The sequence below is a fragment of the Delphinus delphis genome, chromosome 9, assembly GCF_949987515.2.
Source record: "Delphinus delphis chromosome 9, mDelDel1.2, whole genome shotgun sequence".
Classification (NCBI taxonomy): Eukaryota; Metazoa; Chordata; class Mammalia; order Artiodactyla; family Delphinidae; genus Delphinus; species Delphinus delphis.
This window is the reverse complement of record NC_082691.1, coordinates 101107524-101124422: the sequence shown is the minus strand read 5'-3', so window position 1 is coordinate 101124422 and position 16899 is coordinate 101107524. Positions and strand designations below refer to the sequence as shown.

Below are 16899 nucleotides of genomic sequence, written 5' to 3'. Positions count from 1 at the left end.
GACGGTGGGGGGGGGGGGACCCCACAGGCGAAGGGGCCAGGGGCAGAGGGATAAACGGCCAGACGGCGCGGGCACCTGCTCTCTTTGCCCATCTCCATGCTTCCCGTCCCTGGCTCTGTGCCCCTGCCCGCGCCCAGCCTCTCCCGACCTCCCATCCAGACCCCACCTGGGTCTTCACCTCCTGTCATTCTCCTGTCCTGTCTCCCCAGCTCTCTTCCTCCTCGAGGTATTTCAGGGAGAAAAACAAGAAAAGAAAGACAAAGGGAAAGAGGAGAGAGGGGAGAGAGAAGGTCTGTAGTAAGTATGGAAAAAGAAAAAAGCCGGAGTCTGGGCGCCAGTGGACCCTGGTTCTAGCCCCACTTGGCACGAACCTCCTGTGGTCTTGCACAGTACTTTCCTGTCTCTGGGCCTCAGTTTCCCTGCCTGCGGAGTGAGGAGAGGTTGGATCCGCTAACCTACAAGGTCCCTTCTACTCTAGGGTTTGGTTATTTCTACAAGAGTGTCTGGGAAGTCGGGGAGGTGAGGGCTCTGGGGCAGCGGTTGGGTGGGGTGAGGTGGGGAGAGAAGATTCTAGGGAAAAAGGCTGTAGGGAAAGGCAGGCGTTTGTGGCCAGAGCAAGGGCTGCGGGTAGATCCAGTGCCTTCTATGCGAATGCTCCACCGCTTTCCTCTGGACACCACCCCTCCCCCCCCCCACCTGCCCAAGCTCTGCACTGCTTGCTCTGACCCGCGGGGGGCTTGCAGGGGTCACAGCCTCCTGCCCCTGGTGGAAGTCCACCCGCGGGCTCCCCTTGTTGTGGGAGCTGGAGTCGGGGAACTCGGGGAGCAGGGGACAACCATGCCACCGAGGGCTGGGAGCCCCAGAGTTCTCTCCGAAGAAGCCAGGTAAGGAATGTGTGAATAGAGGTCAAAGCGTGTTCTACGTGTCATGAGAGCCAGGTGAGGGGAGACCGCTGGGTTGGTGCAAGGAGGCCCTGTGCTGGGCAGTGGTCCCCAGGGGCTGGGTTTTGAATGTCCTTTCTCCCCTTTCCCCTTTTCACCTCCCCAGGTGGGAGTAGTCTCATCATGCATCCTCAGGTGCCCGAATGGGCAGAGCCACTTCGTCCTCACTCTCCAGGTAGCGATGCCACGGGAGCCCCTGGGGCCACCCAGGGAGAGGGGGGCCAGCACCGAGGTGGGCTGCCTGGAGGCCAAGCCCTCTTTCCCCTGCACAGAAGCCCGTCTTCCAGAGAACCCCTGGAGGGGATTCCTCACAGAGTAGGGTGTTCTCTGCTGTTGGTCCCTGCTGTCCCCCTCCCTTGCATTTGGAAGTGGGAAGGTGTGGGGCTAATTGGTGGCATTTGGGAAGGCAGGAGAAATTATCTGGTACCCACGCGCCCTCCCTCTGGGATCAGAGCCCCGGACGCTGGAGGCCAGCGTGGTGAAGTACAGGATAGATGAGAACGAGGGAGAAAAGGACAGCTTGAAAGCCCCATCCGCCATCCCCACCCCCACCCCTGCAACAAGGTGTCACACCTTGGCCGAAGCCCTCCCCGCCTCTGGGCTCCAATTTCCTTTACCTCTGAAATTGTGGATTGGACACCAGGTCTGGGTGGTCCGTTCAACCCTGCTGCATGCAGGTCAGGGTCGGAGGGCTCCACCCTAATTCCCAGCCCCAGCCTGACGCCTCCTTCCCTGCCGCTGACAGCTAGGATGTCCGGGCTATTCAAGGGCTATTTGTGGCGTGGCCTCTGTGTGCTCCCTGCCCCTCCCACACCGGACCTGCGCCTGGCTTGGGCCCAGCACCTGCCCACCCAGTCCGCCAGCGGCATCGTCCTGTGTCCTGCCGCTTGGGCTCTCTCTCCCTGAAACTGGCCATGCCAGGGAGAAGGAGCTCCCCTCCCCACTGGGGACACCGTCTGGGGTGCCTCCGTTCGGCCTCAGCCTGCCGGGTCTGGGGTCCCCGGTCCTGCCCAGCCCGGGAGACCCCTCAGCGCTCGCCGCTGCTGTGCCGGGACATGGCGCTGCAGAACGCCCTGTACACGGGAGACCTGGCGCGGCTGCAGGAGCTGTTCCCCCCGCACAGCACAGCCGACTTGCTGCTGGAGAGCCGGGCGGCCGAGCCTCGCTGGATCAGCCACCAGAGGGGTGAGGGGCGGCCGGGGGACACGGGGCTGAGGGCGGGGGGCCTGGGCGGACCGCACCAGGCGCAGAGGTACCAGGTGCTTGAGGACGAAGTGTGCTCCCGGGCTGTTTCTCTCCCACCCTGAGGCTTGCCTAAACCTTGGCCCGGGAGAGAAGTCATGCGGAGCCTAGAATAGCTCCTGCTGAGCCCAGGGGCCAGGTCAGGCGAGGCTCCGCACACGGAGACACTCTCCTTGCGTCCGTTCCTGTCCCCTCCTCCTCTCCTCCTCTCTGCCTTTGGCCCCTATCTCTCCTCCCCGAGCCCCCAGCCCCCTTCCCCCACGCTCCCACGCTGCCCTCATGAGCTGGTCCCCAGAAGAGTGCAGGGAGCACAGCGAGCCCCCTGGTGACCGACATGCCCTCTGTGCCAGGCTGGTGGAGAAGCCCAGCGGAGGGTCCGCCGAGCGCCGGGAGGCAGGCCCGAGACCCATCGTCACGCGCGCGGCCTCGGGACCCGCCCTGGCCTTCTGGCAGGCGGTGCTGGCCGGGGATGTGGGCTCTGTCTCCTGCATCCTTGCCGACTCCAGCACCGGCCTGGCTGCGGACTCCGTCTTTGATACCAGCGACCCAGAGCGATGGAGGGATTTCCGCTTCAACATCCGTGCTCTGAGTACGGGCCAGGGACACTGGGGGGTCTGAGCGGGAGAGGGAAGCCTGGGGAAGGAGCTCTGGGCTCCCTCTTCCTGGCCTCCGCCCACCTCCCCCGCTGCCTGGCAGCTCCTTGCCTCCCTCCAGGGTCTGAGGCCCAGGTCCCGTCTCTCCCTAGGACTCTGGTCGCTGACGTACAAAGAGGAGCTGACCACCCCACTGCACGTGGCGGCCAGCCGGGGCCACACGGAGATCCTGCAGCTGCTGCTGAGGCGGAGGGCGAGGCCAGACAGTGCCCCTGGGGGCCGCACCGCCCTGCACGAGGCCTGTGCCGCAGGCCACGCTGCCTGTGCGCACGTTCTGCTGGTGGCCGGAGCCGACCCCAACATCCCTGACCAGGATGGGAAGCGCCCCTTGCACCTCTGCGGGGCGGCCGGCAGCCTCGAGTGAGTGACCCCTCGCCTCAACCCCCATTCCACTCGTAGGGGAGGCAAAGAGACGAGCGCAGGGAGGATGAGGGAGCGCGTCGAGGGCTGGCAGGCCTGGTGAGCTGGGGCTCAGGTGGGAGTCAGGATGCGATTTCTCCCCAAGCCATCCTACCACTGGCCTGGTGGGCTTTGGAATGGCCTGTCCTTGCACCAGCTTCTGCCTCCCCAGGGCCGGAGGAGGGCTGTAGCAGGGCCCGGCTGCACGGCCGGCACGGGGGAAGTTGTGGCTCCTTTATGGGGAAGTGGTGTAAAGTTTTCATTTTTCTGAGCTTATGTCCCAGGCACCGTGCATAGCACAGCAGTAAATAAGGCACGATTCTGCCCTCAGGGAACTGACTGTCCAGTGATCCAGATAGGCTGTCGAGGATAGCAGGCCCCCAGTTAGGGCCTGTGGTGGTCCTTGAGGGCAGGGTCTGGTTCTCAGCTTGGCAGGTCTGGCGTTTCCATATTGGCAGGCACCCTCAGGTAAATGGGCTCGGGGACTGAGCCCAGCTAACCAGACTCACAAGAAACCAATGGCTATACCCAAATGTAATAATGTGTTATTTACTGTAGAGGACATTCCTTCACAGTGACCCAAATAATTGTGCCCTATGTGGAGGGGACCTTGGAGAATGAGTCCTCATAATTTTTTGATGAATCTGGAAGCCCGGCAAAGGGAGCCTTGGCAAATCTATGAACTAACTGTATGTACGACAGAGGCCTTCTCTCTACTGACGACACACCTGCCAAATTTCACATCTTGCCCCTGAATGGTGCCACAGTTTTGATCCTTGGGTCCCCCTTTCGTGGACCTTCTTCCTCCTGTTAGCCTCATCGGCCCTCAGAGGATTCTACCGACTTCCTCGTGTTATGGTTGGAGATGTGTTCTCCATCAGCGTGGTCCAATACAAATACGCCACGAGCCACGTATGTAATTTAAAATTTTCTAGTAGCCCTACCAAGGCATGAAAAAGAAACAGGTGAAATTCATGTTTAAATCGTGGCGAATTACACGTCACATAAAATTTACCATCTTAACCATTACTCAGTGCACAGTTCAGCGGCACTAAGTACATTCACATTGTTGTGCGACCATCACCACCATCCAACGCCTGAACCTTTTTAATCTCGCCGAACTGAAATTCTGTATCCTTTGAACAACAACTCTCCCTCCCCCTCCCCCCCAGCCCCTGGCAACTACCGTCTACTTTCTGACCCTATGAATCGGACTGCTTTCAGCACCTCTGATAAGGGGAATCACACAGTATTTGTCCTATTGTGACTGCCTTATTCCGTTTAGCATAACGTCCTCAGGTTCATCCAGGCTGTAGCACGTAACAGAATTTCCTTCCCTTTTAAAGGCTGACTAATATTCCATGGTATAGATCACATTTTATTTATCCATTCCTCTATTGATGGACAATTAGAGTGCTCCCATGTTTTGGCTATCATGAATAATGCTGCTATGAACATGGGTGTATAAATATCTGTGAATCAAGTGAAATTAATTTTAATAATATATTTTATTTAGCACAATGTATCCAAAATGTCATCATTGGGCTTCCCTGGTGGCGCAGTGGTTGGGAGTCCGCCTGCCGATGCAGGGGACACGGGTTCGTGCCCTGGTCCGGGAGGATCCCACATGCCGCGGAGCGGCTGGGCCCATGAGCCATGGCCGCTGGGCCTGCGCGTCTGGAGCCTGTGCTCCGCAACGGGAGAGGCCACAACAGTGAGAGGCCCGCGTACCACAAAAACAAAAAAAAAATGTCATCATTTCAACATGGAACCAATATAAAAAGATGAGACACTTTACATTCTCTTTTTGTACCAAGTCTTCAAAATTGGTGTGTATTTTGCACTCACAGCACGTCTCCATCAGGACTAGCCGTCCTGCAAGGGCTCGGTGGCCGCACGTAGCCGGTGGCCACTGATTGGACGATGCTGTTCTATGCAATCCCACATTCTTTGGCCGTGTTTCAGCCCAGGCTCCCTGAGATCACACTTTGTGACAATCATTGCTTCCTTTTTTGAATAAGCAAGTGCATTTTTAAAATTATTTTGGAGAATTTCAAACATATAGAAAGGTGGACAGGATAATATAATGAGCCCCCACGATCCACCACCATCTATGCCACCCACTGTCCCCACCCAACGAGGCCATTATGAACTCTCATGCTGACAGCTTTTCAGGCATTGTCTTATATGCCACTCACAGCAACCTCTTCGGTCTAGGTATCAGCAATTATCCCCATTCTATAGATGAGGAAAGTGTCACTCGAAGACGCTAAGTTCCCTTAGCCTTGAATTTAAGGGCACACATCTTGGCAGGCGTACACAGTCTTCTGAGAGGACCATCCTGGAGCAGATCTGGCGGCCGATTTTGGTTTTGGTCTTTCTCCCACTGCCCCAGTTTCCATTTGTGCTCACTTCTGCGTCCCCTTCCCCCCTCCTCCTCCCGTCCCAGCACGCAGAGCCCTGGCTTGAGAGAGGGCACTAAAGATGCTGCAGGATGTTGCTGGATGCCCAGTGCCAGCCAGGATGGAAGGAGCAGACAGCACCAGGAGCCACCCAAGGGTCCCCCCAGGTTTGCTTTGCTCAGACCGGCAGGAACACAGGGGTGAAGGTCTGCACCCCGTTTTCCTCCCCTCGGCCGTCTCGCCCTTACTAGGTGTGCAGAGCTGCTCCTGAGGTTTGGAGCAAAAGTGGATGGTCGGTCCGAAGAAGAGGAGGAGACCCCTTTGCATGTGGCCGCCCGGCTGGGCCACGTGGAGCTGGCAGACCTACTTCTAAGACGGGGAGCATGTTCCAATGCCCGCGATGCTGAAAGCTGGACCCCGCTGCTGGCCGCCTGCGACGCCCGCTGCACGTCCCCCGCTGACGCCGAGGCCACCACCGCCCACTGCCTCCAGCTGTGCCGCTTGCTGCTCTCGGCCGGGGCCGACGCCGACGCTGCTGATCAGGACAGGCGGCGGCCCCTGCACCTGGCCTGTCGCCGAGGCCATGCGGACGTCGTGGAGCTGCTCCTGTCCTGCGGCGTCAGTGCCAACGCCATGGACTATGGGGGACACACGGCCCTGCACTACGCGCTGCAGGGCCCGGCTGCAGCCCTGGCCCAGGGCCCCGAGCACACGGTGCGGGCGCTGCTCAACCACGGTGCCGTCCGCGTGTGGCCTGGGGCTCTCCCCAAGGTACGGGGCTAGGGCCCGAGGGAGGGCCATGAGAGCGAGGGCACGGGGAGACCCAGACCTGTGCTCCATCTCGCTCTGGGTGCAGCTCCAAACTTGGGCACATAGGTCAGTACTTTGTCTTTCATTCATCATGTAAGCAAAGCCCAACGGGGGGCAAACAGCACACCGGCGGGAGGGGTGTATGCGTGTGTGCGTGCACACACGCATATACACTGTGTATGTATGCATATAACGTGTTTGTACGCGCGTATGTGTTTGCATGTATGTGTGATGAAGGGAGACTGAGGGCACTGGGGCCAGATTATAAAGGAGCTGAAAAGACAGAAGGAGCCAGGACTGATGAGGGTGGCAGGGAGTCGTTTCTTCATCAGCGGAGAGAGCTGATGAAAGAAGCATTTAGGAGGCTCCCCCTGGCAGTGGGACCCTGAACATGAGACACTCCAGGCACAGGAGACGCTTGCCCAGGGCAGAGTGATAAGCCTGGGTCATGAGGTTCAAGGCCTCCTGACCATCTGCAGATGGACATGGTCCTTGTTTCCAAGAGCTTAGCAGAACATACACCACCGAGACCAGCAGCTGCTATCCTGGCACCAAAGAAAAACACCTTTCGCTGTCAATTTCCAATCTCTGTCTTATTTTACGTTAATATCCCCCGAGGTGGGTTCAGCTTGCAGACCTGTGCTACCGAGGCACTGGCAGGGGACACTATCCATGCTGTGCCGTGTCTGGAGGGGCTCTATAATATCACAGAGGATGCTGGACCTGGGGTGGGGACCCTCGTTCTCCAAGGAGCTGGGTCAGGATGGGTATAGGGCAGCAGGCGCAGGTTCCCCGCCCCGCCCCCGGGCTTGAACCATCCAGTCCCGTGGGGTCCTGGACTCTCCCTGCTGTCCCTGCCTCTCTTCTTCACTCATAAACCTAGAAGCATCTGTCTAGTTTCCTAAGCAAGACCAAATAGTTAAACAGCCCGAGAGTTCGGCAGATTGGTCTCCCCTTTGGGAAAATACAAGAAAATCAACAATTAACACTAATTAATCTCCTATTAACACCAGATAATTAGGAGACGAGCAATTCCCTGTAATCTGACAGTGATTCTGACAGCTAATGATTTCCCCTTCGGGGAAGGGGTGGGAGAAGGAGGCAGAGCAGCAAACAGATTTCCTGGGACCCCACTGCCTGTCCCTCAAGCCGTGTTCTGTCCACACGGCCTCGGGGACAGGCTGGCACGGCAAAGTGCCCCATTCGTCCCTTCATCTGGCCTCCACGACATCCCAAGCGATCAGAAAGTCGGCATTCATCTCCCACAACCTGCAGCTGCTCCAGGCTTGGCTGGGGTGCCTGTCCTCCAGTGAGGAACCCCTCCCTGCAAGGAGGCCTCTATGGCCACACCTCCAGGCTTGCATTGCTGGAACTACAACTTGGGCAAGTTACTTAAGTTCTCTGTGCCTCAGCTTCCCATGTCTGTAAAATGGGGATAACCTTGTAGGGACGAGGATTAAGAGTCAACGCACGTGAAGTGCTAAGAAAATATCTGGCATAAATTATGCACGATAGAAATGCTAGCTGTTGTGCTCGTTTTCTGTCGTGGCCGTAACAAAGTACCACAAACTGCGTGGCTTAAAACAGTAGAAGTGTATTCCCTTTCGGCTCTGGAGGCTGGAAATTTGAAATCCAAGTTTAGGTAGCGTTGGCTCCTTCCAGAGGCTCTGAAGGAGAACCTGTCCCAGGCCTATCACCTAATGTCGGGTGGTTTCCCACAATCCTTGGCTTGCTTGTAGATGCATCGCTCCAATCTCTGCCTGTGTCATCACATGACATTCTTCCTGTGTGTCTGTGTTCTCTCATAAAGACAGAAGTCATATTGGATTAGGACTCACCCCAATGACCTCATTTTTAACTTGATGACATCTGAAAAGACCCTATTTCTAAGTAGGTCACATTTATAGGTACTGGGATTAGGACATCAACATACCATTTGGGGGACTCAGTTCAACCCACAACAGCTGTTCCTTGGCTGGCTGGCCATCCTGCGTGGACGGACAGGGTACCAGCTGTGTGTGGTAACCCCTAGAGCACTGACGCAGCTCTGCCCCCTGCAGGTGCTGGAGCGCTGGTGCACGTCCCCGCGGACCATTGAGGTCTTGATGAACACCTACAGTATCATGCAGCTTCCCGAGGAGGCCGTGGGCCTGGTGCCTCCTGAAACTCTGCAGGTCAGATTCTAGGACCCTGAACACACACTCATTCAGCCTGCCCCAAGAGACTTCCACCGCCTAAAGGGAAGCCCTGTGGGTCCCCCCACCCTGCCCCACAGAAGTTACTCAGAAAAAGAAAACTCACATTGTGAACACGCGAAGCACTCCCTACTTCTAAGAGGCTCCTGGAGACCCACTGGCCACCAGCCTCCCCTCGCTAGGAGAAGTAGTTACCACGTGTCCAAGACTCCTTCTGAGACCCTCGTTCTGCCCCCAGAAGTACCACCGTTTCTACTCCTCCCTCTTGGCCTTGGTGAGGCAGCCCAGATCGCTGCAGCATCTGAGCCGCTGTGCCCTCCGTGCTCACCTGGCGGCCTGCCTGCCCCATGCCCTGCCCCGCCTGCCCCTGCCAGCCCGCCTGCTCCGCTACCTGCAGCTGGATTTCGAGGATGTGCTCTACTAGGTGAGCCCTGGGCTCTGTGGACAGTCCCAGCCATTGGGGGCTGGGGTGGGGGAGTGGGGGGAATGGGTCGGAGGCAAGAGAAGAGTTGGGGGCAGGGCCCTAGACAGAACCACCCAAATTCCCAGACCACCAGACGTCTCTGAATCCACATCTCTCCTTCCAGATGTCCACTGCCTTTTGAGAGAGTCTGAAAGCAGATGCCCCATGCCCTAGGGGATGTCAGCCCACGGCTCACAGCGCCTGGAACTCAGGACTGAGTTGAACGGATTCAGGTGGAGGTGGCCCTCTCAGCAGGAGGTCCAGCTCCACAGGCAGATGTGGATGTCATCATTCCCACCAGGAGAGGCAGATGGGCCATGTGGCCAGGTGACATCTGATGGACAGAGAGCCGGGACTCATGGCAAATGATAGATACTCCTCTTGGGGTCCCCTGAGGCCCCCTCCAGCTTGTCCAAACCCTGTATGCACATTAAAAATCTCCAGGCCTCTGTTACTCGGTGCTGTCTCCCACAGCCCTTCCTCTGAGCTGGCTGGCCCACAGGGCACTCGAGATGGGCAGATTTATGGGGTCTCCCTGGATCTACCCCATGGTGCCAGCTGCATGGCATCCACTAGCTATTGAGGGACCCCAGGCAGACCTGCCCCTCTGGCCCATGCTGTGGGGGAATAGCCACCAGGTGAGATAGTATCAGAAAAGGGCTGAAGGAGAGCCAGCCAAAGGACAGGGGCCAGAGGACGGGGGGAGCAAAGAGGCTTGTGTAGGGCAGAGCCGCTGCGGAATGAAGCAGCGCAGACAGTGGGGCAGGATGGTAAAGGCAGCCTTGGGGTTGGGCAGTGAGGTGAGGGTCAGGAAGACAACGGGAAGGTGGGTGCACAGGCCAGCGAGCACCGCAGGGTAACCACAGTTCAGGTGAGAGTGAAAGACCCAGGTTTAGAAAAACCACAACTCTACCTACTGCCTGTCCTGTAGGTCAGGGAGCGCCAGAAGCACACCTGGTTCCTGTCTCTCCCGTAACTGCTCCTTCAATTAGGCACTGAGCTGAGAGGTAACACCCCTGGGTTCTAGTCCCAGCTCTGCCCTTAACTTGTGGAACAGAAGTCTCGTCCCTTCTCTGGGCCCAAGTTTCTGCATGTGTAAAACAAGAGACAAGGAGAGAGTCCCTTAGGGTCTTTGCAGTACCAGGATTTTAAGAACTTGTAGGCGCCCCGGCACCCAGGAGGCAGCCTGCAACCACTGGAGGGAGGGGGAGCTGCTCGGAGCCACGGAGCAGCCAATCCAGTGCACTGTGATCCGTGACGTCAGGGGTCGCCGGACGGATTTCCCCGGGCCCCAGAGTGCGCACGCGCCGGAGTTCACAACTTTCCCACCAGCCGCTGGGAGCGAGGCGGCAAATGGCGGGCCCCAGAGGGTGCGAGGCGGCGGGGGCGGGGCCTGGGCGAGACCGACCGCGCGGAGCTCGCGAGGGCATCGAGAGGGCCGCGGAGGTGAGTGGACCTTGATTCCCACCTGGCCTCACAGGCCTTGGGCTGACCGCCCCGTTTGGGCTTCCACGTGGGGGGCGCGGGGCGCGCGACGAGGATGGGACCGCCCGACGGGAGGGGCTGCGCCTGGAGCCCAGGCCCACAAGCAGTGGGGGCCGACCGAGGCCTGGCCCCTCATTTGTAGACGCTCCAGGCTGGGCCAGTCCCCACAGGCCCACCTCACAGGGGAAGTGGGCGCAGGCGAAGAGACAGGGGTGGGGGAGCGGCTTCTGGCCGGGCTTGTAGTCACGCGTGGTTCCGCTCACTGCTTGGGGCCTTCCCCGGGGAGCCCCGTCTTATCCCAGCTCGGGGTCCTGGGGAGAATGCCCCCCTGGCCATTCGTTTGTTTAGCAGAGGTTTGAGTGCCTCCTGTGGTCTGGGCGCCGGCGACACAAAGGCCTGTCTCTCTGGTCCCCACTAGAAAGTTCACTCTAGTGGGGACAGAGACACTAAGCAAACAGATGGGAAAGTAGCAGAGTGATAAGCCCTTCGCAGAGGAATTCCCCCGTGATTGACCAAGAGTGACTGGGAGCTATTTGAGTTCAGGTCACGTGGAAGCCTCCTCTTTGAGTAGGTGACATTTAACCTGAGGCCTGAATGACAAGGAGGAACCAGCCGTGTGAGCGGAGTGGGGAAGAGAGGGGAGTGACATGAACTGATTTCTGTTTTCAAAGATGGCTCTGGCTGCGGAGTGGCTTGGGGGAGGGGAGGGGAAGGGAGGGATGGGGGGGAGGGAGAATCAGAGACCAGTTAGGAGGCTACTGGAGCAGTCCAGGCAAAGATGGGAAACAGTAGGTGAGACTTGGGACTCTTTCTGGAGACTCATTGGGACTTGTTTTTTTGTTTTGTTTTTGTTGTTGTTGTTTTTATTTTTGGCCACACCGCGCGAGAATGAGGGATCTTAGTTCCTGGACCAGGGATGGAACCCGCTGCTGCCTGCAGTGGAAGTGCAGTCTTAACCACTGGACCACCAGGGAAGTCCCTCAGTGGGACTTGTTGATAGAGTGGATGAGGGGGGCTGAAGGAAAGCATAATGCAGGATGACTCCCCTCCCCTTTTTCTTGGTGGAGCAAAACTGGATGGATGGTGGTGCTAATTACTAAGGTGGGGAAGATGAGAAGAGGGCAGGTGGTGAGGGAATCAGAAGGTCTGTTTGGGAGATGTAAAGTTGGAGCTGCCTGTTAGACGTCTCAAAGAAGCTGTGTTACATGGTCATTTGGATCTATGAATTTGGCATTCAAGGATAAGGACAGGCCTGGGGATATAAATAGGGAGAAAATGCATGTGTTTGCATGTGAAAAATGTTTAAAGCTCTGTCCCAAGAGAATCCTGACTCTCAAGGGGAGGACTTTCCTGAGAAAGTCCTGTTTATGCATTTTGATGGAAATTCTAGTTAATTCCCATCCACGTCATTCATTTTGCGTTTGCTGAGCCCCATGGTTTAGGCACTAGATACACAGCTATGAATGAGACCTGCTCCCACCCTCAGTGAATTTTCCATGTAGTCTGAGAAACAGGTGTGTGAATAACGAGTTCAAATACAAGGGGGCAATGAAGTGAATGCAAAAGACATGTGGTAGCAGGAGCTGAGGGCCTGAGGGGGAAGACAAGGATAGGGGCGGGGGCCTGGGAAGACTTCACAGAAGGTGGGGTGCCTCTCCAAGAGTGATTAGAAGGGGGAAGTGTTTCTGACCATATCTGGAGAGCACTGGTTCCTTGCCAGATGCCTTTTTAAGGAGGGAGGGCGTTAAGAGGAGAGGGGCAATATGGAGTGGTCAATATGAGAGGCTGCTGCCCAACTTCACGCATTCTCCCCTTAGCAAGGCAGTGTTAGGAAGGTCCCTTCTGGGGTTAGACATCCAGACACTCTTACAAGCCAGGGCGCTTCCTCCTCAGCCTCCTGGCTGCGGGTCCCCGCGGGCCCAGAACCTCTCCCCGGTAATTGCTTTCCGTAATGTGTTTGCTCCAAACCAATTTCACGCCTCCGTGAGGACTCCGCCCTGCACTGGAGGCGCGGACCTCCCCAGCACCAACCTACCCGCGTGTATCACGTGCGCACACACAATCGGCACACATTTAACACGATACACACGGTTCAAGTACCTGGATACAACCAACATACATGAACCTACGTGTGTGCATACTAGACTTTAAGACTCTCGTGTACAATCCCCCTGCCCAACCAGTGCACTCACAGTTAAGTCCCCTGCAGCGCCCAGCGCGCTCGCCCTTGGACCGCTCACCTGGTGGTGTTCCTTTGCCCTCGGCGCGTCTCCTAGACTAACGCCAGGGGGCGCTGCAGTACTCCACACCTCTTTCGAGGTGACGCAGTTGCGCGCTGCTGCCACCAGAGGGTACCCGCGGCAGAGCCCGACGTTCCCCACCGTAAGTGGACACTGTCCCGCCAATGAGTGAGGCGAAGGTATATTTGGATTTGACGTAAGAATACTTCGTTCTTTCTGGGTGCTGGTTTCCAGTCTGTGAAGGGGAGGCCAGATGATGGGGTCGACATAGGCGCAAGCAGAGAGGGTAGATTCAAAATAAAATTCCTCTGTAGGAGCATTTCCCCAACTGGTGGAGTAGTGAGATGGGACAAGCCAGCACGTGGGCAGTTAAAGAAGCACTTGTAGCCTTCCATTTTAGACAGTGAGGGGAGGTGCTTACCTACATGGGCCTGTTCAGGGTTTCAGTAGGAGAACCGCAGAGTTTTCTTCTCAGTAAAGAAAGGAGCCAGCTCTGTTCAGGTTTATGGTGACAGCTTCTGTCCTTGGTACTGATGGGAGAGTAAGAAGCACTGGAGAGCCACTGACTTGGGGAACTTCCATAATTGACCGCCCTGCTGTTCTTTGTCAGTTTAGTGCAGGAAGGACTCATCTGGAAGGTTATTTCCTCATATTCACTTGATCCTTGCACTGGCTGTCTGACAAGGCAGAGTAGATATTAATTGCTGTCTCTCTCATGGATGGAGAAGTTAAGTCAAAAAGGGACCAAGGTCACATGGCCCAGAGAGGGGTTAGAATAGGAACTTAACTTCAGGTCTTTTTACTCCAGCTAAGGCTTTTTTCCTTTTACCATGCAGCCTCAGTTCCACGGTCCATGAAGGGGCAGGGACAGGAAATGGGCTGCTTCAGTTGCCACTCTGTATGTGAGGGTTTTATTCTAGTTTAGCTACTGAATGTCAAGGACTGTGCAGAAGTTACACTTCATGACCCCAGCACGGCAAGGGGACAGATCCAGGACGAAAATGGATTATAAAATACAGTACCTAACAAACACACACCACCAGGGCAATACCAAGTCCCCGAGGTCTCACGTGCCTCATTTCAGAGTTGGTGGCCCACTGAGATTTGTTGGCAACAAGCTTTAAGCCTGTACTGTCTGTGCCAGCTTGCGCAGAGAATTCCACTTTACTGAGTATAGTTCTGGGCAGTAAGCTCTTGGCTTGAACTGGGTGACACACATCTTCAAGATCAGAGGGTCTTTAACCTTGAGTCCTTGACAATGCATGATCCATTCTATCCCACCAAAGAGTGACAGGCCTATTAAAGTGGCCTTTTACTGGGGGGGCTAGTGGGAGGGAGGTGTTTCAACATCCTTTTGAGCTTTTGGAATTTTGTACTAGGTGATTTTATTACCTATGCAAAAAGTGAATGCAGTTGCTTTAAAAATGGCTCTTCCTTCAGCTTTATTTGATTGGTGGTGTTACCGCTCATACACCTTTCATTTCAGTGATTGTGGCCCGAAGTTCCCTTGGTAACTTTTCCAACCAGTAAGCCTCTATTATGTACCCAACACTGTAAAGCCACCACACCGAGTACCGACCTCTCACTTTTTAAGTAAAGTACACTTTAAAAAAAATTATTTGTTTATTACTATTTTGGCTGTGTTGGGTCTTCGTTGCTGTGCACGGGCTTTCTCTAGTTGTGGTGAGCAGGGTCTACTCTTGGTTGCAGTGTGCGAGCTTCTCACTGCGGTGGCTTCTCTTGTTGCGGAGCACGGGGTCTAGGCACGCAGGCTTCAGTAGTTGTGGCGTGCGGACTTAGTTGCTGCGCGGCATGTGAGATCTTCTCGGACCAGGGCTCAAACCGCAGGGCTCGAACCCATGTCCCCTGCATTGGCAGGCGGATTCTTAACCACTGTGCCACCAGGAGAGTCCCTACAATACACTTTTTTTTTTTTTTTTTTTTTTCGGTACGCGGGCCTCTCACTGTTGTGGCCTCTCCCGTTGCGGAGCACAGGCTCCGGACGCGCAGGCTCAGTGGCCATGGCTCACGGGCCCAGCCGCTCCACGGCATGTGGGATCCTCCCGGACCGGGGCACGAACCCGCGTCCCCTGCATCGGCAGGCGGACTCTCAACCACTGTGCCACCAGGGAAGCCCTACAATACAGTTCTGAAGTCTGGTCTTCCATACTGGTACCGTGCAATGCTTGGTTAGTTTTACAAAGGGTTCTGAAGAATATCTTTAGGAGGATGGACAAGGGTTACCGTGGTCCTTTAGGATACTGTTCCCAGACCTGAGTTAAGGCACCTCTTCTTTCTCCCTGGAGCCATCTTCCCACCAGACTTGTCTCTCAGAAGTTTCACTGAGTTCAGTGTAGAGCCCAAGATAGATCAGGACTGCATGGAAACCACCCTCTTCTCCCTTTACCTCTCTGATGCACTGTCAGTCAAGCATAACCAAAGAAGGTTTCCTTCTAGGGTCCCACCCTCTTCTGTCCCACTCTGGTGACAGTGTTTTTCAGGGTGCTGACTTCAATACGTCAGCCTGACATGAGTGGTGTTCACAGGCCAACACAACACTCCTGATGTGAACAGAGGTCACCAAGATGCAGAGTTCCTACCTGCCCCGCTCTCTCTTGGAACGCTGAGACTCTGGTGTAGGTTTTCCTCCTCACCTAAACCAAATAACTTCTTCTGTTTAGATTGCCTCTTCCTAAACTTGCCTGGCTATTCATTTCAGCTTGCTTGGCTCTCCCTGGCCCCGCCTGCATAACAGTTTCCCAGTGACCAGATGACCCTCATTTAGCTGGCCAGCTTGCTCTGCGTCCTGAAGCTCCGGTCACCCTTCTTCTGTTGACTTGCCTGTCTTAAGTCTTTCTTGCCCACTGACCTGAGGCTGCTATCAAGCAAAAGTGCCCATGACTTTTGCCTCCAGATTGACAAGTCTACTTCTGGGAATCAGGAGGACGGGGAGGGTAAAAGGCGCCGCCATTTCTGTGTCGGAGAATGGGGGAGGTGAGCAGAGTCATCTGCAATTAGCGGCTAATTAGCGCTGCTGACCCTTGGGGCTCATCAGCGCTCCTGGGGCCAGCCCCCAGCAATCAGCCAGGGCAGGTCGAGAGTGTCAGGCCCGGGAATGAATAGGGCTCATCAGCGGCGCTGGAGTCGGGGAGCCAATCAGGGAAATTAATAGCGGAAGAGAGGGAGAGAGAGCGAGGGAGGGCGACCGAGATTGACAGACAGACAGACAGACAGAGATACAGATTTAGGCGAGAAATGAGGGAGTGGGAAATGGGAATCATCAGATAGGAACAGGGATAGAAACGAAGGCAGGAAAGGGAAGGGTGGGAGGAAGATGGAGGGAGAAGGGTGAGAGGAATGGTAAGTACTTGACTTATAGTGAGGGCACTCGAGGAAATTACCCGCAGAGGCCAGAGTGAGGGACTCAGGGAGTGCGCGACGGAGGGGGAGTGAGGAAAGGCCAATGCCAAGAGGCACCAGGGGGAGAGTGTGAATGCGGGCTACCGAGGAGGAAAAGGGTCCGAGCCGAGGGGCCCAGAGCCGCCGCGGCCGCGGAGGAGCGCGCCCCCTGCCGTCCCCGCCTCGCCGCCCCGGGGGGCGCCGAGGTCCCGTCCGCCCGCCGCGCCTTGCTCTCGGGCCCGCCCTGTCGTCCGCCCCAGGGGCCGGGGAGGGGGCGTCGGGGGCGGGGGGCACGCTGGGGGACTGGGCCGGAGTCCGACGGAGGGCGGCGGCCCGGGGCGGGGGTCTCTGTGGTCCGGCCGCGCCGGCCGCGCGCCCGCCGCCGCCGCCGCCGCCGCCGCGCCCTCGCTGCGCTCTCCTCGCTGGCCGCCCCGCGCTCGGTCCACGCCGGGCCCAGCTCCCAGTCCACGCCCAGAGCTGGGTGGGCAGAGTGGGGGCGGGCCGGCTGGAGGGAGGGGCACCGGCCCAGCAGCTGCCGCTGCCTTCTCGTCGGCCGCAAACTTTCACAAAGCGGCGTGTCCGGCCTCATCAATCTCCATTAATAATAGTTGGTTGGGCTGCGGGGGGCGGGCGGGGGTCCCGGGCCGGCCGGCCGGGCCGCTGGGAACGG

The 16899-nt window shown here is 56.9% G+C and overlaps 1 protein-coding gene across 1 annotated transcript; it reads left to right on the top strand.

Annotated features, from left to right (window-relative positions):
• Positions 1 to 1741: 1741 nt before the first annotated feature.
• Positions 1742 to 9540, top strand: ASB10 (ankyrin repeat and SOCS box containing 10). Its single transcript, XM_060020074.1, has 6 exons — positions 1742 to 2126; positions 2929 to 3196; positions 5889 to 6408; positions 8508 to 8621; positions 8881 to 9066; positions 9230 to 9540. Exons 1-5 carry the CDS (start codon positions 1856 to 1858, stop codon positions 9064 to 9066), a joined length of 1359 nt encoding a protein of 452 aa, XP_059876057.1. The 5' UTR covers positions 1742 to 1855; the 3' UTR covers positions 9230 to 9540.
• Positions 9541 to 16899: the final 7359 nt, after the last annotated feature.